We start from the raw sequence: 27,909 nt of genomic DNA, 5'->3' as shown, positions 1-27,909 counted from the left end.
GAGGAAGGAGAATGGGTGAGGGTCAAGCTAGCGGTGTTACAGAAAAAGGGTGACAGCAAATACAGCAGGTCCCTACAAGTAAAAGAGGTATATGACCGAGCAGCGTTGCTCAGTGATGGGAATGTATGGTCCCAGGATTGTATGGCCCGATGTAACAAGATCATACAATGGTTCCCAGAAGATCAAAAACAGAGGGCGTCAAATCAGAGCACATCAGAGAGAGATCACACCACATAGGAAGGAGATATGGAATGTGCAGAAACAGGGTTGGAGCAAGGAGCCGGCGAAAGTCCCAGAGCAGTGGTACAGAGTTGAGAAGAGAGCCGTCCTGCGGAGCGAGTCCATGTACCCAAGAAGGTAGAGATGGGGTCCACAATGGTCAGCGGGAGAGAAGTGACTTCCACCCCGGTAAGACGCACCAGAGGGGGCCGATTGATTATGAGACCTCCCAGGTTCCGAGACTATGAAATGGGTGAAGGAAAGTAAACCCCGAGACTGCTTTTCTCTTTATGATAATAAAAGGGGGAGATATGTAGGGTTGGATTCTAGTGTTCACGCTACGTGATGACGTAGCGTGAACGGTGGCCATTTTGGGTGCGCGCGAAATAGCACGAATTGGGTGCCGGAGCTGCATGAAGGCAGCAGCAAACTCTGCGCTCTCCGTGGAGTGATAATTACAAATAAATAGCGGTGCTGCTTTATATGGTGTCCTAAGCGATACAAAAGGGGATACCCTGCCAACTCAGGGCAAACAAAGCAAGTTTGTATCACTTTGTACACCCTAAGTTGGCAGGGCATGCGGAGACGTTAGTTCGTTGCTCACTTTGCCACTGGATTCAAGATAGCCTGCTGATGAGGGTTATGAATCGGAAACCGGTCCCAGGATGCTAGTTTCCGGTCCAGGGAAGAACTGGGGTGGCGGAGTGTGCTAAAGAATGGTGATGGATTGAACCCAGATCAGTTGACTGGGGGGGTGAGTGATTTGCTCAAACGCTCTGTCCATCATTCCCTTTTGTATTGCTTTATATGGTGTCCTGTCATTACAGGAGTAATACAACCTCCACAGTCACTCATAATTACTTTGAAATTGTGAGAATGTTACACATATTCTGAAACCTTGGCAGCGCAGAGACTGAACAGGAACTCAGCCAGTACGTTTCTCTCTAACCCGGAAGTGGCTGGCCAACTCCAGTGTTTGCAGAAATCCAGTCTATGATTCAACACACCACCCAGGATCCACCCACGTGCACAGCAACTGGTTTGTACACAAGGGTTCGCATGGAGGATGGGGGGGTGATGACACCCTAACAGCTTGGTTACAATGCAGTGGCATAACATTAAACTCCGCGGACAGCTCCAGAGGGAGTGGGGGACCCTCTGGTACTGTGCACAGGTGGTGGCAGCAGGCCCCCCCCTCCTAACCAGAGAACTACTGAGCAGGTCTAGAGCGTGCAGGGTGCCTCCATTTGTGTTACGCTACCACTACAATGACGGATTTGGGTACACCTAGCACATTTTTGGATTGCGCCTCCGTTTTCCATCAGGACACATTGATTCTCTGGGAGTTTCCAAGACAGCAGCAAGTGGAATCTTTTAGGCAAGGGAGGAGGCCAGGGGCAGAGGAGGCAATACCCCTTGGTTCAGCCCCCCCCCCCTAGAAGGGGCGAGGATATGGCTGGACTGTGGGTCTTAGTGGAGGCCACACCCAGGGAGCAGAGCCCAGACTCAGCAGGGGCAATATAGGAAGTTGGGGCAGTAATATAGGAATGCAAGGCAGTTTCTGGGCAGTGGAGTGGGACACTGGGTCCCAAGGCTTTGAAACACTTTTCGGCAAATTGCACACTCCTTCGAAACCCAAAGGATGCACAATGGATTAGTTTAGGGCATTACAAGTCGTTCATTTGAGCGGTAAACATGCAAGTCAGTTAGCTGGACTGAAAAGGATAAAGGAGGGATGGAGAAGGGAAGAGTCTAGATGGTGTTATTTGGGAGATTATAGTAGTGAAATTAGTTTTGGGGCTTGTGGAGGGACGAGTCTAAAGAAAGTTCTATGGTAGATCATAGAAGGAGAAGGTTTGTATTGAGTCAGAGTGGAGGTAGAGGATATATTGAGCAAGGTATGGGATGAGACCGTAGTGCATTGGCAGTTGCAGACTTTTTCCCCTTTCTTTCTACAGTAGGAGTGGAGTTAAATATATACATAGCTACATTGAAAGGGTATACATGTATAAGGAAAGAATTAAAGCTACTGGATAAAGTTCCATATATGCAAGTTTGATAGAAAGAAATTCAGACTTTCAGGTGTTGCTGTACGTAAAGGAATGTATCTTCATAATTCAAAAACATAATGAGGAGGAAGCTGAAGAGGCATAAAGACTGAGAGGCACAGGGGAGCATGCATGCCACCCTGTGATCACCATGCAGCTAGCCGCCTCCACTCTCAGCCCTCCACCCCTGCTGACAGAGCCCCTGACCTGGAGATAGTGGAGCGACATCTCAGTAAACAAGACAGACTAGACCCTGCCTGGCAACCAAAGCTAACCTATGTATTTAATCTATACAAGAGGGCATAACGTCACACAAATGGTCCAGAGAACCTCACGATTTTCATTAATACTTCTCATAAAGTATAATGTAACATTTAATAATTCCTTTTGATAAATATATTCATTTTTATACAGTTTGTATGGTAACACTTGTATTCTTGAGTTTTTTTTGTATAAACACTTTTCATGGATCCCCCAAACATAACCCCTAGTTCAACTCGCACAAACTAACCATTTATTCAAACCATACCAAACTCACAAAACAATAGTTCTAGCATGTCACACCACAAAAAAAAAAATGTTTACCAAGGGACCATAAACAAATCAATTAAATACATTATTCGGACCATTCCAGAATTATCACACAACACATGACCAAAGAAACCTCTCTGTAGAGTACTCAAATGAAACAAATGTCCTGGTCCAAGTGGCTGTAGAAAAAGCACAAATGCGTGTTTCGGTAGAGACCCGACTCCGGTCAACCTTCTTCAGGGTGCAAAGGGATTAAATGATGCCTTAACCCCACAATGGATAAAACCTTGTTGCCAGAGGTAGTAAGGGAATTCCTGAGGAAATGAAGAGAAACTACATCAAAGGCAACAATGGGCCGGAAGAGCAGCAAACACAGCCGGATTAGATAACTTACTGAAACACCCAAACAACTGTGCCCAACGTGACACTAGAGTATATAGTACAGGTTACTACGTACTAAGAGACAAGGAAACCAAATGTGCACCAGAAAAATAGAGACCCAGAGAAATTAATGTAGTCTATTGTGACAGAGCCAACCATAGTAAGTGGCAATTTATTCAAAGTAATATTAATAGACATTCTAGTGTCAGAGGTGTTATAAGGGGACCCAGAAATCTGGATGTAAGAGCAAATACTTAGTGATACACTATGCTATGCTAGACTGTCGGACTCTGATCCAAGAGGAGTCAAGGGCAAAAACCACTAAGAAATATTAGATTCATGGACAGCAAAAAGACTTTCTGGATCGAGGGAAAAAAAGGACAATAAAATATGGAATACATGGTTCCGATCAGGTCTAAAAGGCAGCATAATTCAGGACTACCTTAGCAAAAATCTGGAGGATTAAGAGAATAGGGATTAAAGGATCCTCTGAGTTTAACTGGTTCACCAGGATACAAAAGAAGCCTGGATATCGATCTTGATAAAAAGGAGACACTCCTATATAGGGAAATGTAAAAAAAAAAATGCTGAATGGGAGGTTTAATTGGAGGTCCTAATAAAAAGAAACCTTACTCCCTGTCAACATTTTGAGGCGCAAGGACCCCCTCCTGACTAAAATTTCTAAACCTGTAGGCGGGGCTACTAGAATTATGAGGCAAGTGAGGACCAAATTACGCGACAGGCTTGACTAAATTGTGTGGGAAGAAAATGTAAGTGATGTTATGTGATGCCGCGTATTTTGAGATAGCATTGCTTCATTATTTTGAAATTTTTTACACACAGTAACACTCAGGAAAGATTCACCCCCATCAGTACCAGTTTATAACCAAAATACAGCAATTAACATCAGAAAGATTTCTAGTAAGCATGAGCGAATTTTGCGGATCTCGCGTTCGCGAATTTTGCGGATTTGCGGATTCGCAATCCGCAAAATCCGCGAATTCCCGCGGATTTTTTTTTTTTGTGTTCGCCCGTGTTTCTGCCAGTTCGCGAGGGTTTTTACAATTTTGCAATTTGCGAACTTACCTGTCGGGTCGCAAGTTTTGCGAACTTGTTGTTTCTACGTGTCCAGCCTGTTTGGGACACTCTTCTTCATCACTGCCACTCTCTGTCACCACTGCCACTCTCTGACTACTCATGCCACCCTCTGGCCCACCCATGCCACCCTCTGTTTCATCACCACACCCTCTGGTTGTCCAGTGTACATTATTTTCGGCAAAGCAAAGCACACCTTCCCTGCCTCAAGTGACCTGAATTAATTTGGGGCTGATTAATGTGTCACAGAATATTTTTTTAGCTGGCACCTGCTTCCTTAGTGCGCCCTGATTAGTGATCTTTTGCACTTGCTAAGTGCTTTCATTGTTGCAAAATTAGTTACAACACCTGCCCTGCCCCAACTGACAATAATGAATTAGGGGCTGATTAATGGATTTTAACTTCCAGCCTGGCTCCTGCTGGTCTCCCTTAGCTGTAATTCAGGACCTTTGTGGCATATGTGTAACTATTCTGAGGTTCAGAGCAGGGTCACATAATAGTTTCAACTGGCAACTGAACTCTGGAGGGGCCCCTCAGGAAGCACTACAGGAAATGGCTACTAATGATGAGCCTGAACTTTTGAACCTGGTAAGTAGTTACTTTCAGTTTTGCTAAGATCGTATTTCTGCAATTTTGCACTTATTCGCACTTATTCGCGGGGCGCGAACTCACGCGAACAGTGCGAGCAGTGCGAGCAAAATCCGCTGCTCGCGGATTTTGCGGGAGATTCGCGAATCTCGCGGATTGCGAATTTCCCGAAAATCCGCAAAATCCGCGAGCGGAACGGATTTTCCGCCCATGCCTAATTTCTAGTCAACCTTTGAGAAGGGCCTTCCACTCCGCAGGAATACGTGCTGCCACATTAGAAGCTCACCTGGCCCTGGCAAGGAGAGGCAGGGGTCTCTTAAAAACCTGGCGGTTTTGTGCAGAGTTAAGCAGTTTACCCATGCCGCTCACCCCCTCCCTTCCATCCCGGTCTCCTCTCCTTACCCTGGGTCCTTCTCTCACTTTGCAGGCTATTTTCTTTCACCCCTTTGTACAACATCTGAACTCTCCCCATTCAACCTCTCATTTTAATGCACCTCATCGCTCTATAGCACCTTTGACAAACATTTCATTTTTTTATAGCGCTACTCATAGTTTACTCACACTCAGTTCTGTGATCTGCATGGTACACATTCTTTGTAGCAGGCACATTAACCCTCAGCACACTGTGTGGGTGACGAGAGTGCCCATGTGAGTGCGCGGTGAGCGATGCAACAGTGCGAGAGTAGGGTAAGAGGAGTGACTGCAGGGTGAGTGAGGTGGCCATATGAATTTGGGTGCAGATGCAAGTTCAGAATGGGACCAATGAATGTATGATTATGGATGGGTTTGTTTAAGTGAGTTGCTTATTGAGCAGTGAGCGGGTCAGGTGAGTGAAGTGTCACATGAGTGCAGGATGAGTAGTGTACTCGTGTGACTGCAGGGTGAGGTACAGAGTGAACAGCGCAAGTGCATTGTGAGTGCAGAGTGATCACTGTGAGTGCAGAGTGATCACTGTGAGTGCAGGGTGAGCAGGTGAATGTGTGAGTGCATGGTGATATGTGTGAGTGTATTGTGATTACTGTGAGTGCAGGGTGAGCGTGAAAGTGAAGGGCGAGAATGAGGAGCGAGTTGTCTGAATGCAGGGTGCATTTCCATACACTTGAAGTAACTCAGCATGTTCTTGACGGCAGCATGGGGTTTAAGATCTAAGTTAAACTACTGCGGCATTAATCGGGGATCGAGAGTGGAGGTAATGTGCTGATCCTGCAACAAACGCAGTCCTATGGTTAGGGTTGCCAGCAGATTTTGATGGCCCAGTCGGTACAAAAATAAGCAGAAACCTAAAGCTGTATTTTAAGCACTTATCTGTGCATACTTCGAACAAATTAAATGTAAAGCACTTGTAATTGTGTTCTAGGGCTGCCTCAATGATCCCCGACTGACATAGAAAAAAAAAGTCAGAAAAGTCACATAACTAATGCATAGATACTTTTCTATTTAAAAGTCTGTTTAGTGTCAAGAGGAGATCTTTGCAGGCTCTTTAAACAAAACAGGCAGGAATTTTTCTGTTGGCAAACCCTACTTTATATACCTTTTCATTAAATACATTTTCACACTAAAGCAGTAATTGTAAAATACAAATGTAAGGAACAGGCACAGTGGGAGCCCAGGGGGTACTGAACCCAGGAAAAAAAAAAAACTATGGGCCATATGTATCAACACATTTCCCCATAGACATCAAATGGGCAAAACCCTTTGATACATCTGGCCCTAAGCCTCGGTAATCAGTTTATAAAAGGCATGTAAATATGCAAATGGTCTTTAAAGACCTGTGAAAAACTCGGGCATGTTGGAGGACTCCAGACACTGCCCAGCCCACAGCTCGAGTTACACTGCAGCAGCAGCAGCCGGGCAGAGTGACAAGACGAGGGAGGAGGGGGGCTGAAGCCCTTTGGCCTGTGAAGAAGTAGGACTGTGAAGGCGCGACTCCCTTTGCATCGCTCCATGGCCCCCCTGGGGGTCACGCCCCACAGTTTGAAGACCACTGCTCTATGGAGAAGTGAGAAAAGTAGCATGGGTGCATCTAGCTGCAAACATAGGGTAATTCCCCCATAGGGAATCAATTCTTTCATACATCTCAAAAGGAACCCTCACGTCCACAAAGATTAAACATGTGTTGTCCCTTATGGATCAGATGCCAAAATCAAGTTTTTCATAAGGTTTTAGCTAACCAGCACAGGCATATATAAAAACTCCTAGTGCCACATGGTCTAAATGAGTTCTCCTGCGCAGGATTGGAGCGTACACAGACTGATTTAAGAGAAGAAAAAAAAAAGTCCCATAGACCAGTATGGTTAGGTTTTAGTCAGCCAAAATGCTATCCATGTTAAAATAGGGTACCTAAAAGACCAAGAGATACAAATGGGTCAAGTTGCGGATGCCCAGCATAACAATCCTGAAGTCGATAACGTCCCGATACTATGCCCTGAATTTACTCCTTAGCTAAACACATTCTCTGATGCACACAATTCTGCTGTCCGACAGATCTGTGGAATGGCGTCCTCTATAGGGTCCGAAAACACCCAACAGTCCACGCAAGAGGGAGGTACGGTGAGCGTCTTTTTAATGGCGTAAGCAGAAACCGCTCAGGAGGAACACGTCAAAAACTAGAGGACCAGAATGTACAAACGGACTATATACAGATACTTGCACCACCCTTAAGGGGATAAATGACTATACAAAATGGAGATATAAAACTATGTAGTCCCCACAAGGTAGAGGGACAAGAAGGAAAAAAAAAAAAGTGTTTACACAAATAAGGGATACACAAGGGAAAATGAGAAAGGGAGGGGGTCAGGGCAGACTACTCTAAATGTAAAAGAAAAGATAAATAGTCATGGGGCAACACACCGAGAAAACACCCACTCAGAGAACAAAAGATGGAGGTAAGGCACAAAGACAGAAAACCAGCTACCAAAAGGCCTACAGGGGTTATAGATACACAGTCTCCTATTTGGGGGGGGGGGGGGGGGGGGGAGGGGTCTTTCAATAAACTGAAGTTCTATGTAGATCCTTTCATACTAGGGCGTTCTCATGGAATGGTCTCATCGACTCCGCTCTTGTAGGAATTCAAATAGAAAATCCAGAACACCTCCCCACTTTGGATAAGCTGTTCAATCCTTACCTCTTACAGGGACTATTTTCATCTTGACGGCCAGCCTCCTGCCAATGGAGTAGTTGTTTTTTGGGCAGATATTGGACTTGTACTCACAATTCTGATGCAGCATTCCCATCGTGCCCGCCAAGCCTAATCCACCTGGGCACAATACCAGATAGACTGTCCTGCAGTTGGTCATGCCATTCAACGTGACCGCTCCATTAGCGATCAATAGATATTTTATCTGATACAATAGACTGATCACATGCCTGGCATGTTCCACATTTGGGGTTACCTCGGATTGGGTTTCCCCCAGAGATTGATTTTTGGCAAAATGGTTCTCGACTATCTGGTTTGGCTCCAACATAGATATCTCTAGCTCCAATTCCTCCTCAAAGCAAGTCGGTCTTGGAAGTTTGTGTTCGTCAGTGTATTTTTAATAGATTACATTGGGAACGGACAGCTTGATCAATATTAGAGTGGCATGTAACACAGACAAGTTGGTCTTCTGGTTATTTCGTTGCCTTTCCAAACAAGGAGTCCCCATTATAGTTTTTGCCTCTCATAAATAGCTTGTGAATAAGGTATTCATGTTCAATACAAATATCAATGAATTCTACCTCATCTAGATGAATTTTAGCGCTGAACCCAAGGTTCACGTTGCATAGATTAATCCACTGGCAGAACCGAGACAATACTCTGCTCCAAATGAAAATTTTCATTAAAACAAGACCACTCACGTATATCCTCAAAGAACGGTGTGATCTTATTCTAGATGTAAAGAGTTCCAAAATCCCCCATGTACAAATTGGCCATACTGGGGGCACAGGCCGCACCCATACTGGTCCCTTTAGTCTGCTGATAAATCTGTCAGTCAAAGAAGTTTTCAGGGGACTATTTACAAACATAAAATAAATTGGTGTGAATTGAGCCCCTCAGAGACAAATACCTGTGATAACTTCAAGTGCCTATTGCCTTGGTATATTGGAATAGAGGGCCCCTGTAACCAAATATTCATTTTCAGCATCGAAGGAAATTCCAATTCCCTCGAATTTAGAAATAAAACTGCCAGCATCTTTCACATATACTGGCAGTTTGCTGCAAGTGGATTTAAGAACACATCTATGTATTTCGAGAGGGGTTTTGTCACTGCAACTATGGTGGAAACAATAGGTGAAAGGGGGTGGAATCATTAATGTTGGTGTGTTTTGGGAACCCCATATAATATGGGAGTAAGAGTGTCCTGAGTGTTGCAGAGTTCGAATTACTTCTTGCATATGATCTTCAGCAGCCCCTTCCAGGGTGGCTATGATCTTTTCAAAATTCCTCTCTGAATCACCTTTCACTCTGGAGTACTGATCAGGACTCTCCAACAGTTTGAATTTTGATGTGTCAAAAATAACAATCCCCCACACACCATGTCCATCTTGTGAGTTGCAGCCTCCCCCTGCCCCAGATTGCAGTGAGCAGAGTCCAGGAAGTGGTAAGGAGGCAGACTAGTGTGGTCTCTTCCCCAAACCAAGTTTTTTTTTTTAAACGATTTTCCCTTTCTGCAATGTCTGTCTTTGCCTGTGGTTGTTAGTTTTAAAAAATTGTAATTAACCTGCCTGTGATTGGATATTTTATCACCTGTTAAGGGTTTTAAACTTGTGTTTTTTTTCCTGCCCATGATTGCTTCCATTTACAGTGTTGAACTGTGGGATTTGCAGTCCAAACTCTGTAGTTTTTCCATCTCATTGCTGATGACTTGTTTGCCCTCCAAATTTCTCCTTTGCTCTGTGTTAAGACCTGTATGTTAAAGAGTGCACCTCCAGCCACCATTGTGTTCACAAGCCAGTGAAACCAGCCCTCCTGCCCCCCTCCCCCAGCAACAGGGATATTCTACATCAGAGGGTGCTTCTGTGAGCCGTTTAAACTGTTTACTAGGGACTGTGCACTTTGTTTTTTGGCCAGTAGAGGGAGTAAAGTTTTATTCAAACAGTAGTGTTTCAAGTTAGTGAGGCCTTTACCTGCAGAAGTCAAACGTATGGATTGAGCCTGTCTCATAGGAGATTCTGAACAGGAAAAGCAGCTTCCAACTCTGTGGCCAGCAAACCTTGTCTGAGGACGCTGGGACCTTATATGGTCTGATATTGTTTGGTACATGTGTATACTGATTGGTAGCTGTATCTGATGCTTCTATTGCATTAGAGTTAGTGTCCTCATTGGTTGGGTATTTGAGTGTTCGGATTGGTTTCTGGGTCTGTGATTCAATCAATGTAGGGCTAGGACTAGCGATTAGGGCTTCTGGTGGGATTGGTTGCTGGACTGGTTGTGGGACTAAGTAGGGTTAGGCTTTCTATTGGAAGTAGGGACAAGGGCTTCCTGTGCCATTGGTTGCTTGGACTTTGGGTGGGACTACTGGTAGGGCGGGGGCCTCTTGTACGTAGAGATTAGGGTTTCTTACTACACATGTTCCCTCCCGCTCTTTGAGGTCATTGGGTCAAAATCTGGCCACAGTTCAAACGTTCTGGGGCCGGAGGTTGGTCTTTGTTACCTCGCGGCCAAGCTCTGGAACTCACTACCAGCTCATATCCGTGCCCTAGAGAATTTGTCTGCTTTCAGGCGGGCCATCAAAACATTCCTCTTCCCTCCTGGCCCATAAGAGCTCCCTCGGGCTATTTTTTTTTCTTTCTGTTCAGTTATGTATTGGTATTTTCCTTCTGCCAGTCAAAAGCGCCGGGACGCCCCTTTGCTGGGGCAGCTGTGCGCTATAAAATCACAACATCATAACATAACTGATTGGGTGCTTGGACTAGGGCTAGGATTGGCTGTAAGGTCCTGGTCTCCTTTTAGTTATAGATTTTAGGGCTAGTGTTGCGATTGGATAGTGTTAGGGCTAGGGTTCCCATTGGCCGACGGGGTCACCCGATTACTAGGGCTATACAAGGCCAGGCTTAGGGCGTCGGGGCTAAGGGCGGAGAGGACAAGGGAAGTTGTCTGTTTGAGCCTGTTAAAGTCTGACGAGAGCCAGAAATGCTGCCCAATAAACATACATCCATTATGCATCTATATATTTATGGATCTATACAAGTATCACTTTCATCTAATTTAGAATTTCCAATGCACTTCCCTATTTCTCAGCCTATACTTCGCTCAATATATCCTCTACATCCACTCTCCTTTAACCCCATACCACTACTATGACCCCCAAAATAACCTCTCCTACTCCCTGCATCATCTTACACCTCTTTTACTATACCGATCCCCCAAAACAAACCCTTCTAAACTCTTCCCTCTACTCTACCCCTCCCCAACCCTTCTCAATCCAAATAACTAACATATCCACCAAAAAATTACTTTCATGCTTCACCATACTAATTCAACACTAATCCTGATGGGTTCCAGAGTAGCGTGCTACTTGCGCTTCAAAACCCCATCAGTGGTAGCAAGCGCTATATAAATACAAACCTCTTTCCCTTCAGTATCCGCCACCTACCCTTCTCGACCCAAATAACGGAACATCATATCCACTACTCAAATTACTTCACATTTTACTATACTAATTTTCAACACTAATCCTTTATGGGTTCAGGAGTGGCGTGCTACTCGTCAAAAAAGCGTTTCAATATCCATCAGGGGTAACAAGTGCTATATGAATGCAAACCTTTCTTCCCCTTTTATCCCTCCGCTATCCTTCTCACTCCAAGTAACTGACTAATATCCACCACTGAAATTACTTTCATATTTCACTATATTTATTCACCACTAATCCTTTATGGGCTTCCTGAATAGCGTGCGTCAACAAGCGCTATATAAATACAAACATTTGTCCTCCTCTATCCTTCTGCTATCATTCCAAATCATTGACTAACCTATCCACCACTTAAAATGTACTTGTTTCACTACACTAATCCTCTATGGGTCCCGGAGTAGTGTGCTACTCGCCGAAAAAGCGATTGGATGTCTTGTCAGGGGTAGTAAGCGCTATATAAATGCAATTACAATACAATTCTACTCGGGGCACTTGTGTGCAGTATCCTGTCCAAGTTAATGTTAAACTATTTTACCATCTATTCAGCCAGTGGAATGTTACAGTGATGATGCGCTTAGGAATGTTGGGAGCCTGTGAGGAGAAGTCACCGTTGAGAATGGGCTGAGCAGCATGCGGGCTGCTCCTGGTGGGGGTGATCCACATATCCTGTAAATTACAACAATAAATCTTGAACTACATCAACCTGCGTGGACATTGTTACTACATTGCACCCGACAATGCAGCGTAACCAACTGTAATAAAAAGCAATGTGAACTTGAAAGAGCAAGCAAAGCTCAGGATTACAACATAGGAATGCACAATACCAGAAAATAATTGGACAAATAAAGCAAGAAACACAAGTATTCCAAAAAAGTTTTATTATTTATATACAAAAATTCAAAAAAATGTCCCAATGATACAGCACAATAAAAACTAAATTCAAGGCTTAAATATCTGTTTTTATACAACTAATTGTTTATCTAAAACATCACTCCCGAGACAAAACAGCCCTTCTAAGATGAACCAAGCCAGGCTCCCAATGGCCGGCTTACACTACACATTGTCTACAGGTCTGCGGCAGGCAAGAATGAGGATACGGTTATGTCCATGACAGGTCTACAGAAGGGCACCACCAGCTATCAAGGAGTTAACAAATGTCGGCCATGTCCGAACCTGCAGGGGTAGGTGTAAGGCAGCTGCCAGGGGTCGGCATTTATGGTTCAGTGATCAGGACACTGCGGCAACCCTATTGTCACCCTGGGGACTAATGGGTCCCGCTACCTTGTCTGGGATACTGCAGTCACTTCAAACTGAGCAACACCCCCACAGGTGTCATAACATACTCCCAAGGTTTTAAGAACCCTTCCAGCCCAAGTGTTAATAAAATCAGCCTCCAAAAAACCTACGGTCCGCGGATATGCCTATCATGTGAACCCACGCCTCCACCACCTCTTACACACATTAGTGACAAAGGTGTTCAATGGAGCCTCCAGCCAGTGACCTCATCCCAAACTGGACATGCTCGCACCTCCAGCCAGTGACTTTTCCCCAAACTGGACATGCTTTTGCATTCAATCTCTGTAGCGAGGTGTATGGGGCCTGCGGTGCTCTTCGCTTACATGTGGCTCAGGTGCTTGAAGGACCGAGGACAACTTAAAATGGGACAGAGTTAATGAGCAGTAAAAGAGGCACTCAGGAACCAAGGCACTTGTAAAGAGGCACTCAGGAACCAAGGCACTTTGGGATGTTAAGGCGACGAAGTGTGTGCCACAGGAGACCTGCACCCCTCGACCAGTTCACAATGAATGGCTCGATCTGCTTGCCGGATACAAAAAGGATTTAATTCAGTTTTTGCCAACTGATCACTTCTGCAGAGTTCAAGAGCAGCTGGCATTTGGTCACTGGTAGTGTTTGATGATTGCTGCCTGGCGCATCTTACACGTACTCCCTGCCGCCAGCACTGGAGGCTGCCTTCGATTTGGGGTACTTGCGGCCCTTCGACCCAGTCTTCCTTGGGCATGAGCAAGCAAGCAGAGCACCGCCGAGGACCACCAGCAACGATCCCGCCCAGCCAATGAAGATTGCAGATCCAAACTCATACCTGCAAAGAGGAAGCATCATGAGTTAAGATAGTGAGACAAGCAAACAGCAGAAATGTAAAGTGGTGAGAGGCCTCGGACCACATAAGCACACAATTTAAAGGCCAACAATGTATTATAAAACAGGGCTGCTCCAACTAAAAAAAATAGTAATGTCCTGACAAGTGCTAAGAACAAATACTCTCCTGGAAACCATGATGATTAGCCAAGGTGACAGACTACCCACCACTCTACCCTTGCTAGCTCTGGCACGGTACTTAGTAACCCTCGTCTGACACCAAGGTAATACCCAACACACCATGATTTACCACTAAAATATCACCTTCAAATATACTTAGAAATTCAACAATTTAAACATCAGCTTACAGGTTCTGAAAATACAATTTTTTGGCTCAAACATATGCTTTTCAATCTGTATGTACGTATTTCATTCAAAGGGCAAAAACTTCTAATTTAGCTTCCTGTATGGATCTCTCCTGCCTACTAAAGAGCAACCAAAAGCTTGCGAGGTACTCCTTGGAGAAGCCTGGTACACGGCAAGCTATCAGGGACCGGCTTCATTATTTGACTCTGGGGCTAGTGACAAGGGCAAGTTAGAAAACAAGCAGCCCTTTCACGCAACCTTATACACCATAAGAGAGCCATCTTAGTTGCATTTAGGAAACTCATTGTCACTACAGTGTGCAGCTTACTGGGCAATTTGTCTTTCACCTAAGAAACAAGCCCTGGAATATTTTTTCCAAAAATTAGAATGGAGATAAAGAGGGGCGAGGCACCACATCACTTTGGTCAAGCAGCCTGTGCTCTGGGAAACTAAGCATTGTGGGTACTGAAAGTCTGTTGTGTGTTGTGGTTAAGCTAGGTAGTGAGGGGGGGGGGGGGGGGGGAGGGGGCGGAGTGTAGGGTTGCGCTGCACTTGAATTTAAAGGACGCAGCTCCAGGGTCAAACGGAAACACTTGGTACGCAATTGTTCAGATGGGGGAATTTATCATGGACACATGGATCAAACCCAGCAGGGGCAGCTTCCGTTGCACAAATGAGGGATGGACAAGGTGAGATGTGCCAAGATGCTAAGGCAGAGGAGCATTGCCCCACTAAGTGCAAAGAGAAAAGGAGAATGCAATGTTAATGTTACTTTATTTCCTTCTGCAGAAAGGAGCCAGGTTGGGAGGGGCAGGGTTTTTCATAGCCTCAGAGAGGGAGGAGGAAGTGGTTTCTGCTGCACCTTAAGTGTACATGACTGTTTTGCAATCTGTCTTGGGCCGGCCAAACCAGCATGTGCACTTTGCATGTTTTTCACGGCCAGTATTCTACAGCCTGGGTGGAGAACATGCCCAGCCTCCTAGTCCCCGCCCGAGTGCAAACCACAGCACGGAGACTAATAAACGCTGCTGTAATGCAGCCCTGTGATTGATGTAGGGCGCCTGGGTACTTCCTGTGCTGGAGATGTGGCAGATGGCGACAATGCAAGTATTTTTTCCAAACCCCCACCTGCTGCTCCCAACCAGCCGCCACTGAAGAGGTAGTAAGAACCCTCCTTATCCCCCATGAGTCTGTTGACCCGGAGGTATCCGAATAGATGGAGTGAGCCTTAGCTCACATCTCATAAGAAGAAACTCTACAGCACAACACTGGATCCAACCCGCAGCCCTGCGGTGCGGTGCAGGGGACCTCTGTAGCAGAGCCGCACTTACTTGGTGTTGACCGGGGTGAAGGGGTTGTAGAAGTCCTGCACGATCTTGTTGCCGTAATAGGAACACGCAACCAGAGCAGCCAGACCTGTAGGGGAAGAGAAACAAACCAGGTTATGGACCAGTGAAGAAGACATTTCCATTTGAATTGGGGAGGGGGTAGGAAGCTTAGCAGAGGTCGCAAGTAATTTCCATGCATGAGGAGCTCATCCAGCCCAGGTTTTCCTCAAAGCAAGCTGGGATGCGTAGTAATAAAACCAGCACTACAAGTACGAGAACCCTGGACTGGGGAGTACCTTCCGCATGGAGTGGAGAACCAGGAGAGCTCTGGCTTCAGTTGGGGACTTTGCATCAAACCATGCTCCCAGTCACAACACAGGTTCAAAACGGAATCTCCGCTAATGATTTACAGAAACAAGGAGACGCGAGAACAATTTATATAGCGCTTTCAGACTAATTGAATGCCAACTGAAGAGGCGCTAGTACTCAGTGCTCATTTCACTAGTCTTGGAAGGATGAAAAGGCAGAGGATTGGAATCTTAGCTCATGGCGGCAGCTGTGAGGTACTTCGGGGATAACGCAGCTCATAGCAGTCGGCTTCTGCCATGCAAAGCCTCCATCAATGCCCACCCCAGGCTAGACCAGAGGCCTGGACATTGGGATGGAGGGAGGGTTTCTCAAGCCATGGGATGTGGGTCAGTGTCCACTGCTGCACCAGGTCATCTCACATTAAGATGGATCCAAGACTCACCTCCCAGCAGGAAGACGATGCCCCCGGTCATGGCGATGCGCGCCTTCTTCACCTTGTCGTCTCCACCACACTTGGTGCATTTCATGCCTACGGTGGAGATGCCGATGCCCACGGCGGCCACCACAATGGAAACCACCATCAGCGCTCGCGTGGCCTGTAGAGAAGCTGTGGAGAAACAATGGGACAGTCAGCTCCCAAATACAGGCAACACCCCAGAGCAAGGCTGCCAGGACCAGGCAGTCCCCAAATACAGGTGAAACCCCAGAGCAGCCCCCCAAATACAGGCAACACCCGACAGGAGGGCCGCCAGGACCAGGTAATGCACAAATACAGGTGAAACCCTGTGGCAGCCCCCCAAATACAGGCAACACCTGACAGGAGGGCCGCCGGGATCAGGCAGTCTCCAAATACAGGTGAAACCCCAGAGCAGCAACGCCCCCCATCCCCATTTCCCTCGCACGGCCAGGTAGCCCCCAAATACAGGCAACCTCCCAGAGCAGGGTCCCTGGAGCCCACCAGACCCCAAAATAATGGACACCCCAGAGCAGGGCCTACCAGGTCCCAAATACAGGAGACACCCCAGGGCTGGGCCACCAAGACCAGGCCTGTCAGAGGAAAGTGCAGATTCTGGTTCACGAGGACTTGAAAGCATGAAATGCAAGACCACGTGAACCAGAGTACGCCACAGAAAGGTACCCCAATACACCGGCCACAGTGCTTAATTTGTAAAATATTAAATGCCAGGGCTTAGGCCGGGAGGCCACTGCAGCTTGCAGCACCCATCACCCCTGTCATCACTGCCAACACTACTAACCTATGTTGCATGTAAATGCGACAGTTCAGATCATTCCAGGTCCCCAAAGCTAAAGAAATGGCTGGGGACGCAGGTATTAGTAATTTATTTATGTATATTGCTTTCCTAAGCAACCGTTATACGGCTCACCTCGAAATTACAGGCAGTCTGCCACAAGGTGGCGCTGCTCATAAGTGTGGGGTTGACAATTAGCTGCCAGTGCTCAGCACCGGAAAGCTCAGACTCAAATTAAGCACAGGCCACACCCGAACCAAGTCACAACATTCCTGCAGGAGAGAGGCCTTACAGAGATAAGGGTGCCTGATACACAAAATCTAAGCCTCAAAGGACATATCTTTCATGGAACGGACATTCTAGAGGAATGGACTGTCCGTGGAGAGGTCTACTTCTGCCCTCGCAGCACCAGGGCGCCTTTACTCCTGCCCCCGCAGCACTAGGGCGCCTTTACTCCTGCCCCCGCAGCACCAGGGCGCCTTTACTCCTGCCCCCGCAGCACCAGGGCGCCTTTACTCCTGCCCCCGCAGCACCAGGGCGCCTTTACTCCTGCCCCCGCAGCACCAGGGCGCTCGTCCACAGAATTTGATGAGTGCCTCAAAGCATGTACAGCCCAGATGTGTAAAATAGCCGCCAAGGTTTCAAATTGCTTATGTGTGACATTCTCATAATGTCTGTGCAACTATGAGTGACATCCCACGATGAGTGACACTCTTACAAACAGTATAAAGTCACCCAAACCGAGTAGGAGCATGGCACAGCCTAGGTCGGACACCTGTTGCCAGGCGGGAGGGCACAGAAATAAATTTAACAGATTTGCTACCTTAACCAGCCTGCGCCAACCTAGACTAGATCCCCTGGCTTCTCCCTGGCTTGCAATCAAATTAATGGCATGATCAAGCGACAGTCTGTCCAGGCTCTCTGCCATGTGGGACCTGAGGCAGACTACAGGATGTAAGAGGGGCCCCGTGGATGACCTCAGCAGTTTAGCTAATCTGAGGCCTTAGCCGCAGCTGCAACTTTACTTAAAAGCTCAACATGGTCATAACGCATCATGCGGTCTCAAAACGAAATTACATTATTGGGAGGCTATTGAAGAAGGTAGTCCGCAAACTAGACAGTTCTGGTCGCTAGGTCACATCTCATCCTGCTCCCAGTACAGTTCTCTAATCAAATCCTCTTTTACTGCAGTTTAGACGGACCCAGTTTTGGAATGTACATAGAACCTTTGTTTTTGGCGGCTGGACATGCACATCTGTTTGATACTATGGTTCGCACCATGGGTGGGTTTTTCTCTCTCTACATTTATTAGGCATGTGTTTTGGTCTTCAAATCTTTGAAGTTCATTTGGCTTGGATAGGAGTAGGAGTTTGTGATAACAGGATATTTCCCGGTCTTACTATATAAAGAATCCTGTGCCTCCTGTTGGACACTAGCGCCATCTTGTGGCCTTTGAAAACGGCTACTTCGACGTCAGCTAATATGCTCCATACCAGTAAAAGCGAGAAACAGCATATATTGCTTTATCGCGCTTCAGGACAATGCCGGAGAGTGTCACGCAAGAGAACTTGCGTGACAATCTCCGGCATTGCAGTAATGCGGGAAAATGACCAGCAATGCGTTATTCTAACGCGAGACGTACAAAGAGCAGGCCATGGCCATTCATGGGCGGTGGAACGGGACCAGGCAGTGCTTGAGGCACCTGGGATTGTGGAGGGAAAGCAGGGACGTGTGGTGCTGCTCACCGGTGTAGGGCAGAGCACTCCAGTGAGTGATCCCTCCTCCACTCCAAGTAGCAGCCAAGACCCAGCGCAAATTAAGCAAGACTGAAAGAGTGTCCCGAGGAAAGAGTTGGGGTAAGCAGACCCACTGAGCACCTGGTGGCGCCCCCTCTAGCCTTGCAATATGCATGAGGCATATTCATTTCAACCATGCCATGGGCAAGGGACGTGTGCCTCTCCCATGACATCACCGGCGGGCTGGCCCTCACCCCCCTACTTGCTATGCTTAAATTGTGTGCGCAGGAATATAGAAAATTTCCATGAATTCTCTGCGAATCTCCAAAGTTTCTTTATTGTTCAAATATAAACAGTTCACAGAAAAACTGTAAATTTCAGCCAACACGTTTCGTTCTCATGGAGAACTTCATCAGGGCTTCATTCACAAAACAGGAAACTGGTAGAGGTGCAGGGAGGGTGGTCCACCGTCCGGTGGGTTTATCTTGCTGCCTCATACTTGCTACTGAGGGCCCAAGGAATTGAAACTACAAGGTAAACATGTCAGCAGTGCCCCTTTTACCCTAGGCCTTCTGCTGCCACCATGAGCCTCCGTCAAATCTTTCAGCTACATCCCCAAAATATGTTGAGAATATTGTATGGTCTCCCTGTGGATGGACAGGAGGAGACAGTGGACACCAAAAGGGGTGAAGTAAGAAACTTGACGGGCAGATGTGACCATGAAACCAAATGGAAGTCAGATTAGATGTGTGGAGGAGGGGGGGGGGGGGAAGAGATTGATATGTGGCACGAGTTTGCGAAGCATGAGATGCAATAATCATGCACTTCAGTCCTGCCCTTAAAAATCAGTATTTACAAGAGTGGCTGGAGTCAGATCAAACTGACAAATTCTATGGAGTGCCTGCAATTTAGCGTTTGTTCCAAGTCAACCTGATGAAAGCCCACTCACTAACCCCAAAATCAGAAACCACGGTCTACTTGCGGTGGACAAGCAGGCTCCCTTGCAGTGCTTAATTTGAGCCAGAGTTTGCAGTGCAAGGCACTGACACCTAGTTCTGAATACCAAGATGTATTTATGAGATCTCACCATATGGGGTCGCTGTGTGTATATTTGTCTGTATTCATGACTGGGAGTTGCACTAGTTTATATCCTTTAAAAAGAGAGAAATCTAGCTCCTCCAGGCCTTTTCTACAGTTTGGGATTACTTGGAAAAATCTAAAGTGTCACTCGACTGAACTCCATTATGAATACTGGCATATGGGGCAGGTGCCTCGAGTGATGCCAACTGCAGTGGACTCCTGTGTTGTGTCCTGGCACTTTTTTCACAAAAACGACAGTGGTAAGATTGGTACCACCAACAAGCAGTCTATGTTTTAGAAGCTCAGGAGCCCTTTATTTTTTCACCTTGCGCAACCAATACGTGGGCCCAGTTAAGGTACAGAGGGGTCAGGCCGTCTTATGCACATGTGATTTCCTCACATCAAGCCTACCTGGTCACATGGAAGGGCGTGGGACCTAGGCCCCTGGGGGGGGGGGGGGGAGGGGGCACCACAGCATCTCAGGCAGCAGAGGAGTGTGTACCCTTTAGTCTAGTCCGAAAAGTCTTTAAGAAGGGGTAGAGGGAAAGGGAAAGGGGTTTGTTGTGCTTCAGGTGGTACACTGAAGTAAATGGAGGTATTTATTTTTAAAGGATGTTTGAGGCTACCGGGGGACGGGAGGGGGCGAGTTAGGTAGTAACACCCACCTCCAAATACATAATAGATTAATCTTATATTTAAAAAAATAATGAAAAAAGTGAGGAGTTCCCCGGCTATGGGGTTGTTGGAGGCATTCATCCACCCTTTCCAACGGCCCACCTGCCCTCCCCGTACGGATGTCGCATCTTTACCAAGCGGACCACTTGTTTTGGACCGCGAGAATGACGCAGTTATCAATGTGGACGTTTTTACATCAAACACCAAGGCAGTCGATGATTTCCCTTCATTTAGACCAATCACTTGTGTACAAATAAAAGCATTTGGAACCAGAACTTCATCCGTATTATTGCCGCGTCACAAGCCTTACAAGACGCCATCAACCACTCATTTGTAAAGCGCGGCTTGAACCCGAGAGGGCTTCTAGGCGCTATGATCACCGTTGAACCAGCTCCACCCTTCTCAGGGCGCACTCGTTATTTATGACTATTGCCTGGCACCTGTGAGGCATCGAAACAGTGATTCATCAGTAGAGTTAGCCTCGGAGTCCATGCACCTGCTGCAGAGAGGAGCAGACCTTGTGTCACGGACTGTGAATGACTCCGCCCCACGCCCACGGGCCTGGGAATGGCCGTGAAGCAGAGGGAGCGCATAGTTTCGGTGCAGAGAGCTGTACACGCGAAGGTGAGCCGTGGGTGTCGTCTTTCAGCAGAGAACATGGCGGCGAGAGCCCTGGCTGCACACCTGGTGACGTCACCGCCGGGGGAGGAGGGGGATTCAAACCCACCAATCAGCTGCCGCCGAGCAGGTGAGGCCAGAACCGGCTGCCGCCGGAGTCTGCACTCACTCCCGCCCAGGCCTCAGGGCCGGGGAGAGCCCGGGACAAAGGCCGGGGGTATCACTGGCACCGAGGGGGCCGGGCCAAGAGCCCACCTGCCAGGCTCAGACCAAGGCTTCCATGCACAACCCAGGCCGCAGGGGGGGGGGGCAGCCCGGGACAAAGCCCGGGGGTATCACTGGCGCAGAGGGGGCCGGGCTCCCAGGCCGGCCAGGGGGTGGGAGGGGCAGGGCTTCCATGCACAGGGGTAAGGGCGCTGACCAGGGCGCCACCGCAGGAAACCGGAAGTTTCAACAGGAACTTCAGTTCGTGTTTCCCAGGGCCACACAATTTAACGACATTTAATCAGCAGCAGGAAGTACTCGGAAGTCTTTGCTCATATTCACACCTGCCTGGGCGCGGTTCCTCTTGCGCCAACTAATTAAATACCAGGGGGCTTATCTACAAGGCCCTTGCGCCACTTTTAACATGGGGAAAAGTGACGCAAGAGTGGCGCAAGGGGCTTGCAAACCAGCCCCTGGCTGTTTAGCAAACCCTGGCTTGGTATTTTATCAACTGTCCCCGGTATTACATTATTTTCGTATTTCGACATATTTGGCTTTCATGGGGCGATTAAATTTATAGACGGTGACTCCTCATTGTTGAAAATATTTTGAAACTATTTCAATGTTAAATCCAACCTCAAGTGTGGTGGTTTGGATGATGTCACAAGAAGTAACTTGTATTCATCACTGCCAAGCAGTACATTCACACGAACACATCAGCATTATCGAATTTCTACATGCATATCTGCATCAGATTCATATTTCACTACAAATCCTCAGTTTTAATCGAATGCCCGTCAATCTGCAGGTGAGTCATGAAGGAGTGAATTGACTATTATATGGGGGCTGGCTTGAGTAATAATTAAAAACACAAACAAAAACCCAGAATAGATAATTTTCTGGCTCCATCTTTAAAAACCAATGAAAACAGGACTTGCCTTTCTTAAATACACACCCTAAAACAAACTAAATCCAGCTAGCCCAAGCCAGGTCATCCCATACAGAGAATCTTCCAAAGCAGCAGAAGAAACCAAAGGCATCTCAACCCATCATATTAATGTCTGTGGACAGGTGACAAGCTGCTGGGCACTAGAAGGATAAAGAGCCCAACGACCACTTCTCCATGGAAATAAGTATCCACCTACCCAAGTCACAATGCCTACGTCTTCACAAACACGTAGAAATTTGATGCTAACACACAGGACAAGGTAAGGCACTCAAATTATATTCGGGCCTGTATAGAGACATGCCAAGAGAAGCCATGTTCCTTGCACTATGGGTTCCGAAGTCGCGTGGTACTTGCTGAAAAAGTGCTTCAAAACCCCATCAAGGGTAGCAAGAACTATAGGATGGCAAACCTTTTTTCCTCCACTGTCCTGCTTAATCCAAACAGCTGGCTAACATATCCACCACTCAAATTACTTTCATATTTCACTATACTAATTCAACTTTAATCCTTTATGGGTTCTGGAGTAGTGTACCACTAGTCGAAAAAGAGCTTCATTGCCTCGTCAGGAGTAGTAAGCGCTAGATAAAAGCAATTATAAAATCCATGTCAAAAAGGAGGCACGGTTTGACCCAGTCGATCATAGAGTTTCAGATGTTTCTATGGTCACCAGTGTTAGCAAGAAGTAAATAAATAAAGTGAGGAGGCATATTAGGAAGCGCAGCCATACGCCACAAGGGGATACTGACCAATCCAGAGAGTGACGAGGCGGCCATTGGAGGTCCACCACAAGAGATCATTCAATGGTTTGTGGCCTGCTGCTTTCGGTACTCTGTTCCCCAAATCCACCAGGTTATTAACTGTCAAGTACAAGAACCAGTTTCCTAAATATTAGGCCATTTTCCTTTTAGAGTAGGCGCATCCCACTGAAACCATCGGTAAGCGTAGGAGCACCCCTTGCACGGGTAACGCCGGCCATCACCAATGTGCCCATCTCTGGCGCTGCATGGACTTCACAGATACCTTTTTCACTTTGAGCACTTTAACAATTTAACGCAAGCACTATGAATTATTTTAAAAATGAGTCTACCTGCCCTAAAAGGTGGCAAGAAGCAGCTATCACAATGCACCAATTTTTGCACGATGCGTCTTTGCCACACCCGCTAATTTCTCAGGGACAGGCAACTTCTGGCACATGTCGTCAATATATCTGGCACTTGTCAATATACCCCAGTTTAAAATTTGAAACGCAGAGGCAGCCGCTGGAATGTATGGACACCTTGTTCAGGGAAACCTGTGGTTGGAGTTGACGCAAATGTTGCAGCATTCAACTGAAGATGCACCTTGAATGCCCAGGCCACCGTACGCGGCTACCTTGGGATCTAGATGAGGTCCCAGCCTACTAGGCCCAGAGGCCATTTCACTGCAATTAGGGCTCTAATCCAGTCTACTGTACTCAGCACAACAGGAGTAGGAACACCGCCCGGTACTGCTACCACCATCCTCTAAACTTGAATTTCACACTTTTCCAACCAGTTCTTCTCCAAAGCCACAAATCAGGCCTCGAGTACCAAAACCAGCCCAGCACACCCACAAGGGAGATACACAGAAGGATTAATGGAACTCAAACAGCTTAACAACTTGGCATTGATCCAGGCCTAGAGGGGTCTATTTATCTGACCAAATTCTGCAGCGACTGCATGCCAGCAGTCAAGTGCACAAAACACGTTCTATGTGTGTGCCATTTAAATGGGTTCCATGTTGTGCGCTCCCGTTTCTGTGCCGGTCTTTCCGGTTCGGTTGCGTGACCGTGCCTGGACTGGCTCCAGCCCCAGGATTCACCCAGGGCGTGGCAGCCAGTCTGAGCCATCCTTCAGACAGCTTATCTGGATTCCCCCCAAGGGCAAGAAGTACAGTGTACTGTGTTCAGCGTAAAAGCGATTGTGCAACTTGACTTTCCCCATAAAGTATTGCTGCAGTGTACCAGTCACCTTGTTCAGGCCACACCCAACCAAGGCTGTGTCATAATGAGTCAATTCTAAAATACACCAACCCGGTGGAACAGGTGCTAAAACCAACACAAGCGTACATTTGTTTTCAAGACAAATGTAAAGACAGTACTGTTCCCTTTCACATGGAACCAACTGTGTTTGGGCAAAGCCCCCACCAACCCGGGCCAAGCTCCCTGCATATGTGCACCAAGGCCCAGGCCGCTATTTCAGCATGCCCCGACACTCCAGCGTGTTCACGGTGCCCCGCCACTGAAGGCCTGCCAGGCGGCCCCGGATCCCACACAAAGGATCCCGCTACCGTTACATACACAGCAGAGATAACCTGCCCGCTCTCGGTGACCCACAGACGAGGATAACACGCGTTATCGCGGTGCCAATTGTGCGTCAACAATGGCGTGAAAGCTGCCACGATTAGATAAGCGCTATCTCTGGAAGGGCAAACCGCGCACGCGCACCACCCACAGCCTTCAATGCACAGGGCTGGTGCCAGCCAATGGGCTCACCGCGCATGTGCAGGGGCGCGTGCCAGCACAGGTGACCTCAGCACGCGCTAGACAATGCCTGGCCCCTGGGGATCCACCGGTGAGGACAAGATGGTCGCACAGGCCCCACACCACACCCCAAAACAGACAACCCTCCCTGAACAGGAACACTAGCAGAGTTCACACCAGTGCCCACTGGCATTCAGGGGACAGAGCCACCTGTTAGACCAAGAAGGGGGGAGGGGCACCAAGCAATTGGAAATCAATGCGTAAACCTGCGCTATCGCTGGCAGCTCATTCCAGACACAAACAGGCCCCTGGCAGTTCCAAAATACACCCCTGCACAAGCAAAACTTCTTTTGGATCCATGGCCAGCTCTGAGAAATTTAAACTATTCTGCAGGCTACTTTGCCAGGTGAATGGCCCAGCACCATTTTGTAGTCCATTGTGCCACACCCCGCAGCAGGCCTGGCTGTTGTACAGGGCGCAGTTCTGCTCACCTACAACAGCTCTGCACCGGGTAGGAGAGGGGATAGTTAGGGTGCTCGGACCCAAACAATAAATATCCCAATGGTACCACTTCTGCAACTTACAACAAAAATAAAACACAGGACCCTGGCAAACGTGAAAAGATGAGGAAAACGTGAATTCCATGAAGTGTCAGGGCGAACTTGGCCAAGTCAACATTAGCCCTGTCTCTGCATGAGCGATCACAGCAATAATCAGGATTCAGACTACGGCTTGCTACAGTAGTTGTGATGCGATGCAACAGAGTGAGAGACAGGCACGGCCCAAGAGAACAAGAACAGTTCGTAGTGGCGCTGGGCTATAGCGCCAACTTGGGCACACCATGGGCTGTTGTGGGGGTGTAGCTCCTCGTGGTTTGCAAGCCTGGCGCAGTAAAAGTACACTGGGGCACTCACCCTCACACTCCAAGGGTCTGCCCATCCCCACCTTGGCATGTTCACGTCAGGCTGACACCATGGGGCCACTCCAGACCGGATATGATCAGGGTGGACAAAAACATGGCACAGTTCACACCGAGACGAGGGGAGACAAAACACTCACAAGAATCTTAGAAATGCAGCGGGGAGAAGCTTTGCAGAAACTGGTAGTCAAGACGGGGCAGGCCCGGAGATGGAATGTGCGCGAGCCCGAGGGGCGGCGACTACAAGCAGGTAACATTAACGTACATTAAATGAGAAGCAGGACACGGGGGGGGGGGGGGGGGGAAGAGGAGTGGGTACTTAACACAATATTCTGCCTTCACAACAGAGCTGACTGAGTGTGTTTCTTGGGATGGGCGTGCCAAAGTCCAGGTGAAACCTGCCACAAACACTTCGCAATACACAACTCGAAACACTTATGCCCAACTATTTACTGCACAAGACATTTTTACGATGGGGTAACGCCTCCCTGCGCGGACCTGACATGTGAGTGATGTGCAGAAGACATGTGTATGTTAATGGCAAATGTACACAGGGGCCCGAAGGTGTTCCTTTCGGGATGCACTCTGTTTCATGGGCTGTAAATGAAGTTTAACACAAGGGAGTAAGGCAGAGTCGTCGCACCGTAAAATGGATGCCCCGGGCACCCGGTTGTCTGCCACAGCAGAGACAGGGTGGGGACAACGCGCCTCGAGCGTACACAAGTGTTTTTCAAGGCGGCTTAGAGCGCAAACAAAGATTTCCCCCAGGATACCCCCTCCCTTTGAGGAGAGGTGGTGAAGGGGGCAGGGCTGCGTGGTGGGAGGGGCAGAGGTGGTGTGGCCATGGGTGGGAAGGGCAGATTTCCGAGTTAAGAGTTAACGAAAGAGGCGGAGCCAACCGAGAAGGGCTGGGAGAAGAAGTGGCCAAACAGGTTCCTCCCAGCCGCCCGAAGAGAAGAGGAAATGTGACCCAGCCGCCCCCTCGGGAGGAGGAGGGGGAAGGTACAGGTGAACCCACAGAACCGGGCGTTGAATCCCTACGAGCGCAGGCCGGGTCCAAGGAAGGCGCGCAGCACCAGACCCCGCAAGGGGCCGCGGACAGCCACCGGCCCAACAATTACAGCCAGTCGAAAACAAAAATAAATACACTTAAGAGCCACCGTCACCGCCCAGCCATCGACAGTCGACTAACATCAAACTCTTGTTCACTCGGGCGACCCCCGCTTCTAGAGGGCAGGGCAACGGCCGAGAAGCCATTCCGATGGCCTTGACTCACCAAAAGGGGCCAAACTCCAATCACCCCCAGATCTGCCCCGCACACAACCCAGTGAGCCCCAGCCGGCTCGACCTTCGTCCAAGAAACGTGCTCAGATGCACCACAGAAAATGTCAAACTTAACACCTGTCAAGCGACAAACTCACGGCCTCATAAGGATGAACGTGCGCACAGCCCGGCAGCATTCCATGGACGCATCGGTCACCGAGAAACCTGCGCTCGGGCCTCCAGGCACTGCATGTGCTGCTCCACCGCCCGCCCCTGGCCCCCTTCAGCCCGGTTCGGGCCGGTACTCACCGGAGAGCGCCAGGATGCTGTCGTAGACCTTGCACTGCATCTGGCCCGTGCTCTGGATGGCGCAGCTCATCCACAGGCCCTGGTAGACGGCGATGGCCGTGATGATGCTGTCCCCGGCGTACGAGCTCATCTGCCACTGGGGCAGGATGGTGGCCACGATCAGCCCGATCCAGCCCAGCAGCGCCAGCACGAAGCCCAGCATCTGCAGCCCCGAGTTCGCCATGGTTGATCCTGGCCTCCGCGGCGCTCTTCCCCCGCTTGGATCCGCCGCCCTCTTCCGCTCCGAGCCTCTGTCCGACCGGCGCCTCCTCCCTTTCTCTTCAGAGTCTGGATTCACCTGACGCAGGTGTGGCGGGAGGGGCTCTTTATAAGCTGGGGGCGGGGCCTGCGCCGGGACACGCCCCCGGGTTCTCAGGGAAGTTTCGTGACGTCGCCGACTGAAGAGCCTGGAAGGATGAGAGATGAGTAAACAGAAACCCACAGGAGGGGTGAAACTGAGAGCAAAGAGGAAACCCCGGGGAGCCGGAGTGAGCTCACCTGGACAGGGACACTGAGCTCACCCTGTGCAGGTACATGGAGCTGATCCTGTGCAGGTGCACTGAGCTCAGCCTGTGCAGGTACACGGAGCTCAGCCTGTGCAGGTACACGAATCTGATCCTCTGCAGGCCCATGGAGCTCACCCTGTGCAGGTACACTAAGATTACAACATTTTCTAGCTATCGCGACAAGAATTTTAGATTCTATTAAGGACATGGAGGCTTCTTATTATGCTTTCTCATTTCTTTACTGCAAAAACACTGCAGCCAATGAAATTAAAACTATAGTATTGAAAA

General features: G+C 48.3%; 1 protein-coding gene across 1 annotated transcript; it reads right to left on the bottom strand.

Annotated features, from left to right (window-relative positions):
• Positions 1-12,334: 12,334 nt before the first annotated feature.
• CLDN7 (claudin 7) lies at positions 12,335-27,412 on the bottom strand. Its single transcript, XM_086946097.1, has 4 exons — positions 27,077-27,412; positions 16,016-16,180; positions 15,268-15,352; positions 12,335-13,574 (listed from the first exon to the last, which is right to left on the bottom strand). Exons 1-4 carry the CDS (start codon positions 27,297-27,299, stop codon positions 13,409-13,411), a joined length of 639 nt encoding a protein of 212 aa, XP_086802223.1. The 5' UTR covers positions 27,300-27,412; the 3' UTR covers positions 12,335-13,408.
• Between the last annotated feature and the right edge of the window lie 497 nt (positions 27,413-27,909).

The sequence above is a fragment of the Lissotriton vulgaris genome, chromosome 12, assembly GCF_964263255.1.
Source record: "Lissotriton vulgaris chromosome 12, aLisVul1.2, whole genome shotgun sequence".
Taxonomy (NCBI): domain Eukaryota; kingdom Metazoa; phylum Chordata; class Amphibia; order Caudata; family Salamandridae; genus Lissotriton; species Lissotriton vulgaris.
Note: the sequence above shows the minus strand (reverse complement) of the source record. Positions and strands in the feature narration are given on the sequence as shown.

Excerpts from the sequence above, each read along its gene's own strand:
- CLDN7 (XM_086946097.1), bottom strand. The coding sequence starts at position 27,299 with ATGGCGAACTCGGGGCTGCAGATGCTGGGCTTCGTGCTGGCGCTGCTG. Across the intron at positions 16,181-27,076 it reads CAGCATCCTGGCGCTCTCCG|CTTCTCTACAGGCCACGCGA; the intron begins GTGAGTACCGGC and ends GTTTCTCCACAG. Across the intron at positions 13,575-15,267 it reads TTCACCCCGGTCAACACCAA|GTATGAGTTTGGATCTGCAA; the intron begins GTAAGTGCGGCT and ends TCCTCTTTGCAG.